This window comes from Apis cerana, linkage group LG8, assembly GCF_029169275.1.
Source record: "Apis cerana isolate GH-2021 linkage group LG8, AcerK_1.0, whole genome shotgun sequence".
Taxonomy (NCBI): Eukaryota; Metazoa; Arthropoda; class Insecta; order Hymenoptera; family Apidae; genus Apis; species Apis cerana.
Genome location: NC_083859.1, coordinates 4,045,118 through 4,059,387, shown reverse-complemented (window position 1 = coordinate 4,059,387; position 14,270 = coordinate 4,045,118). Strand labels below are relative to the sequence as shown.

At 44.2% G+C, this 14,270-nt stretch overlaps 2 protein-coding genes across 3 annotated transcripts in view; one reads left to right on the top strand and one right to left on the bottom strand.

Annotated features, from left to right (window-relative positions):
* Positions 1-14,270, top strand: part of LOC107995285 (neutral ceramidase) — a 99,422-nt gene that overhangs the window by 8,748 nt on the left and 76,404 nt on the right. The gene's annotated exons all lie outside the window — the stretch shown is intronic.
* LOC107995284 (sushi, von Willebrand factor type A, EGF and pentraxin domain-containing protein 1) overlaps positions 1-14,270 on the bottom strand; it is a 38,012-nt gene that overhangs the window by 1,290 nt on the left and 22,452 nt on the right. The window contains exons 9-36 of one of the 2 annotated variants that reach the window (XM_062078168.1): positions 13,872-14,246; positions 13,640-13,808; positions 13,134-13,496; positions 12,633-12,815; positions 12,390-12,566; positions 12,090-12,292; positions 11,370-11,993; positions 11,170-11,293; positions 9,776-11,098; positions 9,230-9,682; positions 8,941-9,158; positions 8,614-8,866; positions 7,691-8,532; positions 6,708-7,591; positions 6,386-6,633; positions 6,174-6,305; positions 5,927-6,092; positions 5,599-5,850; positions 4,938-5,479; positions 4,636-4,848; positions 4,411-4,566; positions 4,187-4,310; positions 3,901-3,963; positions 2,638-2,828; positions 1,378-2,015; positions 832-1,181; positions 495-697; positions 306-419 (exon numbers count right to left, since the gene is read on the bottom strand). In XM_062078168.1, coding sequence (XP_061934152.1) covers positions 306-419; positions 495-697; positions 832-1,181; positions 1,378-2,015; positions 2,638-2,828; positions 3,901-3,963; positions 4,187-4,310; positions 4,411-4,566; positions 4,636-4,848; positions 4,938-5,479; positions 5,599-5,850; positions 5,927-6,092; positions 6,174-6,305; positions 6,386-6,633; positions 6,708-7,591; positions 7,691-8,532; positions 8,614-8,866; positions 8,941-9,158; positions 9,230-9,682; positions 9,776-11,098; positions 11,170-11,293; positions 11,370-11,993; positions 12,090-12,292; positions 12,390-12,566; positions 12,633-12,815; positions 13,134-13,496; positions 13,640-13,808; positions 13,872-14,246 — 9,583 coding nt within the window. The remainder of the gene's footprint in view (positions 1-305; positions 420-494; positions 698-831; positions 1,182-1,377; positions 2,016-2,637; positions 2,829-3,900; positions 3,964-4,186; positions 4,311-4,410; positions 4,567-4,635; positions 4,849-4,937; positions 5,480-5,598; positions 5,851-5,926; positions 6,093-6,173; positions 6,306-6,385; positions 6,634-6,707; positions 7,592-7,690; positions 8,533-8,613; positions 8,867-8,940; positions 9,159-9,229; positions 9,683-9,775; positions 11,099-11,169; positions 11,294-11,369; positions 11,994-12,089; positions 12,293-12,389; positions 12,567-12,632; positions 12,816-13,133; positions 13,497-13,639; positions 13,809-13,871; positions 14,247-14,270) is intronic. The other variant, XM_062078169.1, reaches the window with a different exon arrangement.

The window sequence follows — 14,270 nt, the reverse complement described above, 5'->3', positions numbered from 1 at the left end:
GAAAAGCTATACGTTCATAAGAACCATAGCATTTTATCTTGACAATTATACATGCTACATATACAGATTTATAGTTCTGCAAACGTAAAAGTAGGAATATTCCGAACGGTCGAGCATTTTATCTATTTAAACGTTTCGTTTATAATTTAAATAAATTACAGAAAAAGAACCAAGAGTATTGTGGAAGAAGAAAATTTTTCTTTCGAGATAATACTTCTTTTCTTTTTCGAATTACACGCACATATACATATTTTTTTATCGAGAAAAGAAAGGCATGGAAAATTCATTCTGTAAATGGTACCAACCTTTTTTGCCAGGATACGCGTGACGCTTCAGCCTGTCGTAAAGATCATCTTTCGTGCCATAAATACTCGCATTCGAACGCGCGAGACTGTTCATTTTACCGTTGTGCAGACTCTCTGAAAGAAGAGAGAAAACAGTGTGAAACCGAATGCACACTCCTTTCTCGAACTTATCCCGTTTTCACGATTTACCTTTCATGTAGGTCTCGTTGTAAAAGTTGGGCATTTCCCACCCGTCCTCCTCGTCGTCGTAGTAATGCGCGTAGGTACTGTGATGGGAAGGGGCGATCGACTCCGCGTACGGTGTCGGTGCACCATAATAGAAGTTCACTTGAGAACCGTTTTGATCGGTCGCAGGTGTTAGCATCTTTTTGGGCTCCTTCTTTCTCGACGCTCTGTGGAAACAGATTTTAAATTATTTCGAGAAACGACAGTAAATTCTTATCTCCTCGTCTCGTTATAATCCTCGATTCGAGAAAAAAGAAAGAAGAAGTAAGAAGGATCGTCACAATTTCTGTGACCCACTAACCTGACACAGATCATCCATACGAGAAGAACGACGAAGATGATTAAAATAACGCCGCCGGCTATTCCTCCCGTGATGTAGAAGAATTCGGACTTCTCGGTGCATCGTTTCCCTGTGAAGCTTCCGCTGCATCTGCAGGACGGTTGTCCCCGCGAATCCTTCAGGCAAACTCCCTCGTTGTCGCAGTAACCCATGCACACGTCCGTGCACTCGGTTCCGGTTCCGTTGTAACCCGGCTTGCACTCGCACTTGAAGTCGCTGGTTTCCGGTATCAGAAGGCAATACGCGTTCGCGTCGCAGTGCATCTCCGCGTCGCTCGTCTCGCACGGATTCGTGCAATCCCCTTTGCTCGTCTAATTTTGAAATAAAGGTAATTCGATTATATAAACCGAAAAATTGTGAATCGCAAATTGTGAAACGAATATGTATAAGGAATACTGAAATATATATAAAATCCAAGAACAACGAAACTATCGAAATTGAGCTGGTTAAAGTCATTTTAGACAAAATTCCACTTGTTTGAAACATCAAAAATAAATAGACGCTCACAGCAGCTGTTCCCTTGGTGCTGGTATTAGGAGGGCAAGGTATGCAGAAGGTCTGCTGAGGCTCCGACTGATAAGTCCCCTTCTTGCACTCCATACATTCGTTCAAGGTCCCGTTCAGATAAGTCCCCGGTTCGCAGACGGGCAAAGAACACTCCTCTATCGCCGCGGATCCCATGTTAGGGGTAGTCCTGCCAACGGGGCAGGCCTGGCAGGCAGCCTGAACGCCCTGAGTCCTGTAACTGCCTCTCGGGCAGGGCTCGCATTTCCCCTCCACGGCCAATTGCTGTCCCGACCCGCACTCGTCCCTGCACTCCTCCCTGGACACGGCTTCCGCTGTCCTCGTCGTTTTCCCGAGGCCGCACAGCAAACAGGAGAAGCTGCCCTCGTTCGGTTGATAGAAACCGTGGCCGCAGCTCCGGCACAGGCCTGCCAAGTCGTCGTAGTACTTTCCTGCCGGGCAACGCTCCTTGCAATCGGCTGCGCTGCGAGCACCCGGTCCCACTGTCACGCTTGGACGTCCGGCTATCACGGGACAGGAGCTGCACTTCAGCTGACCGGACTCGCTTTGATAGCTTCCAACGGGGCAGGATATGCACTGCTTCGTTTCCTCGTCGTAGAACGTTCCCACGGCGCAAGGAACTGTGATTAAAATTATGTTGTTTTTAATTCTTTTAGATGGATGGTTTTTTGAATGAAAGTGTGTTGGAGATAGATTTTGATAGGTAGGAGAAATTTGTAGTTTGTTAGTGTTCGTGGTTTCGAGGGAATTACAATAGAATAATTTGAATATTGTAATGAGGAATGGAGGTACGTTTTAGAGATTGTGAAGCGTGGAAATGCGAGAACTCGTATCACGTGGTGACTAACCCGGAGGAATTACAATAGGTATTTGAATATTCTAATGAGGAATGGGTAGAGATATTTGGGTAAGTGGATGGATTTTGGTGTTATAGGGGTTGGGTGGTTTTCATGGTAGAGTTCATGCGATTTGAATATTATTCTAATTGGATGGAATTGGCGTTTAGATATTCTTGTCGAGTCTTGTTGAAACTGACGTAACTGTGAAGTTATGAGGGAATTGAGATAACTGTGTAAATATTCCAACGAGTACTGAACTACTTAAGTATTCTAAGAACAACAACATTAGATTAATTTGCATGAAAATGAGGTTAAATATAGAAAGCACTCATTTTCAACAATCGAAATGATTCTGGTCGAAAGAATTCTAATTAAAGGTAGAGAAATTTGTACGAATATTTACCGCAATCGGGTGCCATGACCACTTGGCCCACAGGACAATCATAATCGGACTCCAATAACAGGGACGCTGGATCGGGTACCGTGTTGGGAAGAATATCGTGAACGTCGAACTGATCTTCCTCCAGGATTAATCTCTCCAACAGGGTTTGAACGGTCGCTCTCTCGTTCGAATTCGCGTTCAATATCGGGTCGCTATAAAATATCGGGATTCAATTAACCAATTGCTGATGAACGGGTGGTGTTTAGCGGCAGGCAAAAGGAGAGTAATGCGCAAGTATGTACAGCCGTTATCTGAAGGCGGAGGTAATCAGGCAGCTTTTCCATTGGTTGTTGGCCAGTAGTGCCGCTTATTATCGACGCTCATTAATTTGTTTTACCTACGTAACGTTTAATTAATCCAACACATCCTGGAATTTACTAATTTATTACATGTCGCGGATCAGTTTTCAAGTTTATTCTTCTGTTAATGCAAATTGTAATGGGAACCGAAGCTGTTTGGTATGCGAGAAAATATTACGATTAAATTTATAGGATAATTTTTTTCTCCCTTTTCGTATAAAATGTTAAAAAAGAAAAATTGAAACGTTGCGTAATGAATTGTACAAGGTATTTTTGTTAATAACTTTTTCGAAAAATTAAATTAAATTGGTTAATCTAACAGCTTGGATTAGAAAATCGAGTGTTACGCCGTTACGTTGTTATTCTACTATTCTATTCGATTCGTTCGGTCCCTAGTTAAGTGTACCATTCAACTATCTCTTTCGCTGTGTGAATAGTTAGTAATAACGTGCATACCAGCGTTTACCTTCGTACATTGAGTCGACTTAACAGTTGTCAGAATCGCTTCAATCATGTTTCAGAGGAAAAAGAAAATTTAAACGTAATAATGTTGCAACGACAACTTATTAAAATCGACCTCCATTATTATTATTATTATTGGCTCGATTCTCCGATAAATTTAAAATACGTAAATCCGACATGGAAAGAAAAAAAATGATTTCTCGTCACCTTGTAACCAGCCAACCTGAGGTTACTAGTCTAATTAGTTTCAGTTTAGTAACGTTATGATATATATATATATATAATTTTTTTTCGTGTGATCATGCATCGAACGATATCTTCGAGATAAATGATAAATGGTTCCATGGGATCATGAGTTTTTTTAATTTTGGCCACGAAATGATGATGATGAAGTGTGTCGAATGACGAGGACACATGTACATATGATACGATTCGATGGCTGTAAATCGATTGCTGTCCTTACTTTATCGCCGGGAACGAGATCTCCACCTCGTAGGTATCGCTTCCTTGCCGAGCTTGTCTCGTTCTACGATGCAACACAAGTAACAAATTGCTCAGTACCAATTCTAATTTCATTCAATTTGCTTTGATTTCTCAAGCTGTTTCACGCTCAATATTGCATTACTGTTCCACTATTAAAAGGGCAACTACGAGAGGTTTACTGAACGCGATACCCCACGTTTTCATTTTGGAAAACTTTGACTCTATCTTTGAAATAATGAAGCAAATGGATGAGAAAGGATACTTACGGTTCAGCAGGTACTACGGCGGAAATTATGTAAGTACCGCCATCTTCTTCGTTCGTCTCTCTCGTGGTGCGTACCCTGTGGTCGCATTGGACGTCGATATTCAAATCCTTGCACTCGCGAGTTCCTATAGAAAATATTACACGCGAAATACATTAATTATCGTTTTACAATTGAAATTCGTATAGTTGTTTGGTTATTTAAAGAAAAATAAAAAGATCGTTCACCTTCGTAAGAATACGAGCAGAAATTCCAATCTCTGTTCAGAGAGTTCACAGCATCTCGAACTTTCTTCTTGAGCACTCCTTGGCCGGCCTCGTTGCAAAGAACCGATGTCGGGAAGTTCATCTTGATTCTGAATACACGTTGTGCGGGTGTGGCACCTGAACAAATAAAAATAATAATATTATTACGTTATTGACAAAACGAATAGAAAGATAATGAGAACTTACTTGTACAAGCTGGGTAAATTAGAGGAAGAGATGGATCGTTGGTCGGTCTCCAGAAGCCTTCAGCGCCACAGGTGTAGAATTTCGGTACTTCTTGAGAGAACCTCAGTCCAACGTTGCAGGAAATCTCGCAGACTTTGAACTGGCCACCTGAACCCCAATCTTTGCACAGCTGCGTGCCTCCAATTGGATCTGCTAATTCTGGGCAAAAGTCGGCTGGAAAGCGAAACATATTATCATGAAAGGGTCTTTGTTTCGTAAAAATAAAATGAACAAAACGTGAAATTACGTATTTAAACGCTTACACAGTACATAAACCTTGAAATTGCAACTGGCAGAGTTTCCAGCCTGGTCGTAAGCCACGTAACTAATGTCATACGTTCCCCACATTAACGTTTGCCCTGACTTGTGCCCATTCTTTTCTTGGATCCTCACTATACCGACATTGTCCACGAATCGTGGTTCGTCCCAGCTAACTATAGCGGAGCCATTCTTGGCGATCACCCAAAGATCGCCAGGGCAGTGCTCCACCTTCGGTGGAATCTTGTCAGATTCCAATTGTTGACACTTGCTGCCGCCGTATCCAGGTGGGCACACTCTTTGTCCACAGTGGGAAGGCACTACCCTCTCCACCCCACCAAACGTGTCGTCGTAACCCGCCCAAGTCAGCACCAAACCCTGGTAGAGCACTGGCTCGGTACGACAGTCGCGAACCTGCTTTTGAATCTCGTTTGTGACGTGCAGGGCTCGACTCCAAATTTGAACCTTGGTCAAATGTCCCTGGAAACCTGATTCCGTGTAGCCTTTCGTGTTTTCGCTCTGAGGTTTACCTAATACCGCCCAGGCACTGTAGAAGGGTATTGATTTTTGTCAATTTAAGTTCGAAGATGTAATTTAAAAAGGGAGAGAAATATTAGGAAGTTGAATGAAGCAATTGAACGTAGATAAGTAGGATGGAATTCTTACTAGGCGGGTAGGGATCTTCCACTTCCATATCCTTCCGTCTTGCTAGCAATTAAACCTTCCGTAATCAGAACCAATTCACCGCTATTCTCGCCGTTCCAAACCACAGCCACATGATGCCATTGGCCATCGTTAATCGTCGCATATTCTCTGAATGGTAGATAAACATCTTGCAAATCATGGAACAACGATACTTGCACGCCATTGCTGTGCGCTTGGATCATGAGTCTGCGATTCATTGGCACGTGTGGAGAGCTGGAATCGAAATGAGATAAATATTAAATCGAAAATGTAATTAGAAAAATTTAATTAGTCGATACGATTATTTTACCTGACTCCGTAGAGAGTGAAGAATATTCCAGCTTCATCTTTCTGAGTATACTGCACCCACATTGCCACTGTTAGACTCTTTCTTGCACCAGTGAAGAATGGAATTACTTGGGATGCGCTACTGCGCGCTGGATCGCTGAAGTACAAATCGTAATCCACTTGGATGGCTGTAGAAATATTACCAATTATATGTACATAATCCAAGATTTATTTTCCATGACAAAAACGAAATAAACAAGGATACTCACACTTTCTGCAATCATCGCCAGTCAAATTGAAAGGACATTGACAGAAGAATTTACCAGTGAGATCTATACACGTAGCTGAAGGTGGACAAGAGTTCTCTTTGCAGTCTATTATATCCTCCTCGCATGTTTTTCCTAAACGACAATCCCATAATTACACCTTATTCCACCATATCCTCGTTAAAAAATCTCTGTAAAATTGTTAAACCAATCACCTGTATACCCTGAAGGACAAATACAAGTGAATCCAGGTCCTTCGTCGATACAAGTTGCACCATTCTTGCAAGCGCCAGCCTGACAAGCGTCATACTCGTACTGACACCCAATTCCAGTATAGTCATCTGGGCAAGTACAGTTGAGCCCTGATCCAAAGTCTTGGCAACGTCCATTGTGCATGCAAGGATTTCCAATACAACGTTCGGGTGCAGTCTCGCACTGTTTTCCATCCGTCCCTGATGGACACCTGCTCAACGAACAATAACAAACCATTAAAAACGATTACAAACAATCCAAAAAGTATTACGTCCCGATACTTACACGCAGAAATAGTCCATGAATAGGTCCACGCAAGCTGCATCGTTCTGACAAGGATGATTCTGGCACATTCCAACGTCTATCTCGCAATGGACTCCGGTCCAACCATCTGGACACATGCATTTGAAGCCACCAACCTCGTCTCTGCATGTGGCGCCGTTTAGACACGGGTCAGAAGCGCAGTCGTCGATGTTGATCTCGCACGAAGATCCAGTATAACCCTCGCGACAGTGGCACACGAAGGTGTTGTCCAAATCGACGCAACGATCAGTACCAACAGGACTGCACGGATCGCTCAGACACTCGTCCAGTTCCGCTTCGCATTGAAGGCCAACGAAACCTGGCCTACACTTGCAAACGAATCCCTCCAGTTGGTCTATGCAAGTCCCTCCATTCTGACAAGGATCAGATGCGCAGTCGTCTATGGTATGCTGACATTGTTTGCCTGTGTAGCCTGGCTCGCAAGTACAGGTGTATCCATCCACCTGGTCGATGCATTGGCCGTTGTTTCTGCAAGGTTTGCTTGCACACTCGTTTATGTTCGTTTCGCAAGCTGCGCCAGTCCATCCTGGATGACAGATGCACTCGTGGCTGAATAAATTGTCCACGCATATTCCATTGAGACAAGGATTTCCCGAGCACAAGTCTATCTTCTCGTGGCATCGTTTGCCGGTGAATCCTGGGGGACAGTCGCAGGTGAAGTCGGCTATCAAATCCGTGCAATTGGCTCCCAGCAAGCAAGGCTTCTCAGCGCAGTCATCGGTATTGATCTCACAGCTCTGACCCTCCCAGCCTGGTAGACAGTCGCATTTATAACGACCTTGTTGGAGAGCTACGCAGGTGGCGCCGTTGTTGCAAGGATTTCCACTGGCTGTGCAAGGATTTATCTAAAAGAACGTGTTTAAAAAAATAAAAACGATATAGAGGAAATTTTTTTTAAAATTCTAGCAAACTAAATATGAATTGTAATCTAAAATCAGACTCACAGTGATATCACAATCAACTCCAGTGTATCCAGAGCGACAAAGACACGTGTAATTATTGAACCCTGGCTCATCCTTGCACATAGCCCTCTCAGGACACGTGTCATTGGTGCAATCAGACTTTTCCTCCTGGCAATTGATGCCCGAATATCCATTAGCACACTGACACCTGTAACCCTGAGGCAAATCTATACAAGTAGCTCCATTGTAACAGGGTTGGGAGGCACATTCGTCGATATCGATTTCACACCGTCTTCCAGAGAAGCCAGCTGGGCAGAGACACTGAACACCATGCCCCATGGGCACGCAAAGACCACCGTGTTGGCATACACTGTCGGTGCACTGCACAGGTTTGCACTCTTCTCGTCCAACCGCGCCTGGACCATCCGTATACATGTTGGTCGGACACTCGACGCAAGTGGTAGCTCCGTGCTGAGGTTGGAAGAAGTCTTTGGGACACTGGGCACAAGGAGCCAATCCTGTGTCAGAGTACATGCCAGGAGAACATTTGGCTCTGCATCGATCTCGACCAGGTGCAGCTGGCTGATAGGTAAAGGTTCCTGCTGGACAGGTCTGACAGTCTTTGTAGCCACCCACTGGTGGCTCTCCTGTGTAGCTGTTCCTAGGACATTCCAGACAGGGTACCAGACCCGTAGGAGAGTATGTTCCGTATCCACAAACAGGTATACAATCATCGATGCTCTTGGAACCTTCTTCTCGAGTGTACGTGCCAAATGGACACCGTAGACAGGATCCTTGGCGATCGCTATTTTGATAGAAGCCTTTGGGACAGGATGTGCACTGTTTTTGCTTTTCTCCCGCGAATGTTCCGGCTGGACAGTGCACTGAAAAGAGAAAACAAAAGAAATCGTCACGTTTGATATTCGCATTTCATGTTTTGACACCATTGTGAGGTATCTACTCACGACATCGTGGAACATCGTTGGTATCCATGTTCAAAACTTCGCCAATACTGCAAGTGAAGCCTCGAGTGATGGACGACTTCAGAGCTCTGAGAGGAGGGCACTGATTGCCAATGGCGGATACGTTTAACAGAGGCTCTATTACCGCGCTGGTGGAAGGGACAGATAGATCGAAGATCAGATTTAACGTGGAACCACAAAGATCGTATAGTTGAGGCTGACGTATAGCTGGGACGATGACGAGGATGAAGTCCATCTGAGACAAATCGGCATGTTAGTAACATTTATATTAACGATTTCCATTTAATTTCGTTCCATAACGATCCAAACCTTCAAAACGTTTTCTTCGAGAAGATACGGCACTGATCTCACAAACGACACGTTCATATTCACGTTCACAGCAGAGCAACGTTGGGTCAGGATATTGTTCAGATTCGTATAATACTGAGACATTAAATCTTGATATTGTGGTAGACAAGATCTTGAAACAGCGCCATTGGCTCTATAAGTCACTGCTGCTACCACGTGATAGTTCGCCTGTTGCGTGTCTATGAAATAAAATAAATATATTAATAGATATTAAATTTTAACAAATGTCAAGGTAGAAAAGAAAACCTACTTTCTGAGACACAATCGGGAACGACGGAAGATGGAGTCCAGTGTTTAGCAATGTCACAATTGAACGTTTTCACCGGTGCACCATCAGTGAACCGGAAGCCATTCTTGCAAGTGGCTATACATTGGACTCCCTTGTCTCCAGGGACGCATTTCAATCCTCCATTGGCTGGTGGTTTTAGTTCCCAATCGACACAAGGTGTTGCTTGAACCGACACCTGGAAGTGGCAGGATGCTCTGTTTCCACTCGAGTCTGTCGCGTAAACGGTCACGTTCTCGAATCCTCCGATCGGAATCACTGCCCTTTCCGGGACAAATGTGATCTTCACCGGTCCAGACACATCCGTGGCGTTGATTCTTCTACGAGTCTCGTTAAAGTTGACGGAATAACTCTCCTGTTTGTCTATCAACTCTATAACGTAGCTTTGAGGACAGCTAAGTTTTGGCGGTGTTACATCTGTGAATGATCAAGAAATAATTGTATAAAGAGAATCTTTTGTATGAAATTTCTTCTTATGGGAAAAATATCAAGGAATGCTAGTATACCGACCAGGTACGGTGATATTGATCTCGCAAATGGCCACGTTTCCATCGTAATCGAACGCCACGTATTTCACCACCGTGTCCTGGAACACTTTCAACGGTGTCCTGAAACTGTGAGGCTTCACTTCCAAACGAGCAATGCTTCCACTGTTGTCGATAGCCGTGGGTTCAGTGAAGTTCACGGGCAACAGACCTCCATCCGTTCCCTTCTGTACAATGATGGGTTGCTGAGGACAATTTTGGAACACCGGAGGCTCATTGTCCACACAAGGAGAGAAGCCATAATCGTAGCCAAGTAACGGCTCTGTCACCGGCTCCTCGCATCCCATCAGCTCGAATTTCAAGCAGGCATTGTCCATGTAACTGACTATTCCAAGGATCACGAAACGAGCTTGAACGTATTTAGGCAAAGTGATCATCGCCAATTCTCCATAATTTCCTGGATCCCTCATGGTCAGGTTGAAATTAGGGAAGTAGACCACGTAGTTCTCGATCTCAGCCTGTTTGTAAAAGAATCTGATCTCCGTTGGCCTGCCAACGATGTCGTTCGTCACCACACCTTTAACCAAAATCGCCTTCACCCTGTAAACCTGGCCCAAATCAACACTGACGTAGGTGAAGGCTTCTTGCTTGCCACACCAACCAGTCACCGAATTCAGACGAACGTTCTTGGCTTCGTAATTCGGTCTTTCGGAGGTTGCGTTAATGGCTGAGTCGGGAATTCGACCGGAAGCAAGTCCAAGAGGCTTCACCACTTTACACTCTGGCTCTCGAACGCACACGATCGGTCGAGGGTTGATCAGGATATAGCCTGGCCTGCTGCAACCGAATTGAACCTCAGATCCTTGCTCGTAGCTCCTAGCCATTTGGAAACCATCGCTGGGGCGTCCTGGGTCCTCGCAAACTGGGCCTTCGCATCGAAGGTTGCCAAAGTCCCAGATTCCATTAGCCTGACACCTGACTACGTTGTCATGACGATTTGTCTGCCCCGCCAGTTTGAACGTGTCTTGGCAACCAAAGAAGAAGGAAGATTGATATTTCGTGTCCAAGTATTGGCCATATTCGGCTCCAGGAGTAGGAAGTGGCTTTCCACAGTCGGCTCTTGGGCAAGCTGGTTGAGATCCTGACAACCAGTAGTCCGGTAGACCTGGTTTCGGATCGTAGACGCACTGGCGGAAACTTGAGGTAGCTGTGTTTCGGAGGTATCGACCATTGCTGCCACATTTCAGCGTGACATTTTGTTTAAATGGCACCAAGACGCTAGCTTCGTCACTACGGATCACTGACAATCCCTCGTTCTTGTCGTCTGGTAATGAGACACACTTGGCATCTGCCATTGAAATATTGTTCAAAATGATTAATTATTATTACTTGTGACAAAATTTGCAATTTATCACTTACATTGACACTCTGGAGTAGTTCCATTCCAAGCTCCACTGGACGTGCAAATAACTGCCGAGGATCCAGACAACACGTATCCAAAGTTACATTGGAATCTCACGAGATCACCAAAATGATGTTGTTGCTACATCAAAAGATAATTATTATTTTTTTAAATAAAATTTCAAAATGATACAGTTTGGCCTGATCATGCCACTGACCTTAGTCGATAGTATCTTTCCATTGTCTGGCGCCAATATGGGTGGACACATGACCGGTACACAAGTCTTGTTCTTCTGATACAAATCTCCATCCCTTTCGCCACTCTCGTACTTCTCTATGTAAAAACCAGCGGTTCCATTGCCCTTGTACAACTCGTAGCCCGTGTTGCACATGCAAGCGTAACTTCCAGGATTGTTTATACATTTCTGATGGCAACCACCGTTGTTTATCGCGCACTCGTTAATATCGGTGCACTCGAGACGAGTGCAGCCCATGATCTCAAGCTTCATACAGGGCGCCCCAACGTAATCCTGGATTCTAAACCTGACGTAGCGTGCCTCGATGGGAACAGGCAAATTCAAAACGGATAAAGTGGGTTCCAGTATCCTGAACTCTACCGGTGTTCCGTCAGGATTGGTGTAATCCTTAAAGGTGTCTGTCAGATCGTCGGTGTATTGAATTCGAACTGCCGACGTGTAAGCTATGTTTCCATCCACCCTGGAGACGACCTGCGTACGAAAACCACGGATGATCGTTGGTGCCTTCATGTCGATCATCACCCAGTTTGCACCTGGTTCGATATTGTTACCGCACCATCCATCGCCATTGTTCAATCGAACACCCTGAAAGAGCAAGATGACAGGTTAAAGATCGAAAGAAGGGATATATTTTTTATTTTCTCGAAATTGAAATCGATGTGGATATATATATATATTTACAGTTCTGGTGTAAGCATTCTCAGAGCTCGAAACGGTGATGGATTCATCTGGTATACCGCCATTGATTAACCCAAGATCACCTATAGGCCTACATTCCATGGTTGGAGCGAAGCCAGGTTTGCATTTGCAAGTAAACGCACCGGGATTGTTGATGCACTCGGTGGAGGCCAGGTCGCATTGACTTGACGCACACTCGTTGATATCTATGATAGATGTTGTATATCTTGGTTAATCAAAAACAACTTTTACAACATTTTGCAAACGTTATCGAACAAATCTGTCGAATATTTGCAACCCTACCTTCGCAAGTAGGCACATTATCGAATCGTTGATTAGGTCCACACTGTATGATATTAGATCCAGACAGTTTATAGCCTCTGTTGCATTGCACTCTTGCCTCGTCCCCATAAAAGTATTCTCTGTTCGTGTCGACTACGAAACCATTCTTGATCGTGGGCAGCAACGGGCATTTTGCACCTACACGAGAATCAATCATCAGAACGAAATGTTTCGCGACTTGTTTCGAATAAATCAAATACCCACGTGAGCAAGTTGGCACTTCGTCGGACCAGGTTCCATTGCTCATGCACAGGATCACCGGGTGTCCGCTTCTGACGTAACCTGGCTCGCATTCGAATCGAACGATCGTTCCATAAGATCTTCCACCTCCGTTCAGTATGGTAATATTCGAGTGTGGCGCTTCCGGAAGTAAAGAACACTGGGACGCTATAGACATCGTTAATATATGTCAGCTAGACTGTCGAGGGCAATTAATTTATCATTATTTTGTCATCGAACGATTTGATAGGGATTAAATCTTGAATAAACAGATCTAATTAGCGTGGTCATTTTGTATCTTTAGTATGTTTAAAATGGCTTTAATGTTACGTTGTCAACGTTGTTACTCATTTGTAACATATATGAATAACATTTACATACAAATTTAATTTGTAAGAACCGTAATATAGGTGATTGGATGAACTTGTTCAAATCAGAAAAATGATCTCAAAATCGTTACTCGGGATAATTTAAATTTTCATTCACCCAAACAAGATGGCTTCTTTTCCCATCTTCCATCAGCCATACAGGAGATCTTCTCAGTGGGTCTAGAAGAAGGGAAGGCGAATCCAGCGTAGCATTGATAAGTAGCCAAGCCTCGATAAGTGACGTTGGAGGATCCAATGGAGAATCCATTGTCGATTTGTGGGACTGGTCCACAATACACCTCCTGACAATTGGGTATGTAAGTGACGGACCAGTTTCCGCTAGGAAGACACTCTGTGGTTATTTTCGCCTTGCCGGTGGCGAATTCTTGGCCAAGGGGACACGAGAACGTCACTGTTGTACCGAACGCCGTGTCTCTGCTCGATGCTAATGCTCCTTCACCGGACTGAAGATGCGGGCAGTCTAGAAAGAAATTCCAAAATTTAAAGAAATCTTAAAAATTTGTCTTGCAATTATCACCATTATCTTTAGTAATAAGTCACAAATTTTACGATATAAATAATTTAGATTCCTTAAAAACGGTCGATGCTCATAGTTAACACTACCTGCCGAGAACTCTGCTTGCCAGCCAGGGCTGCTATGAAGTGCATCAGAGGTGAATCTGATCAGCATCTCTCCACTCTCCGCAGTCAGAGTGATCTTTGGCCTCGTGTTCGATGTGAAACCGCTTCCAGGATGTAAACGGAGACCGTTGGTATTCGGACCATCGTACACCTGTCAAAATCGATTCATAGAGAGAAACGTACTCCCCTTTCAAACTATCAAACCGATTCTCACCTGTACAAAATCAGTCTTGTGAACATTGAAGCTGATGAACTTCAAGGATAACGGTCCACCTTGAGGATTTTTCACCCTGTACAAGCACTCCTGGTTGTTGGGATAATCGTTCAAACCGAATGATGGCGACTGGACAGTTCCATTTCTAGCTATGATCGTGGCCTTGCATCCTTGAGTGTATCGGATGCTGAACCCTCTTCTAGAGTCGCCTAGACTAGTCTTGAGGTAGAGGTACAAGTTGCTTCCGGTTGACATGATCACCGTAGGATTGTCCTCCGATTTGCCAGTCAGTCTGGCTATCGGCCTGCTCATCGGCGAATCGCCGTCTCTAATCAGGATGTAATCTCGATTCATCTCGAGATCCAGATCCTCGATCTAAAAGGAGTTATCGAATATACT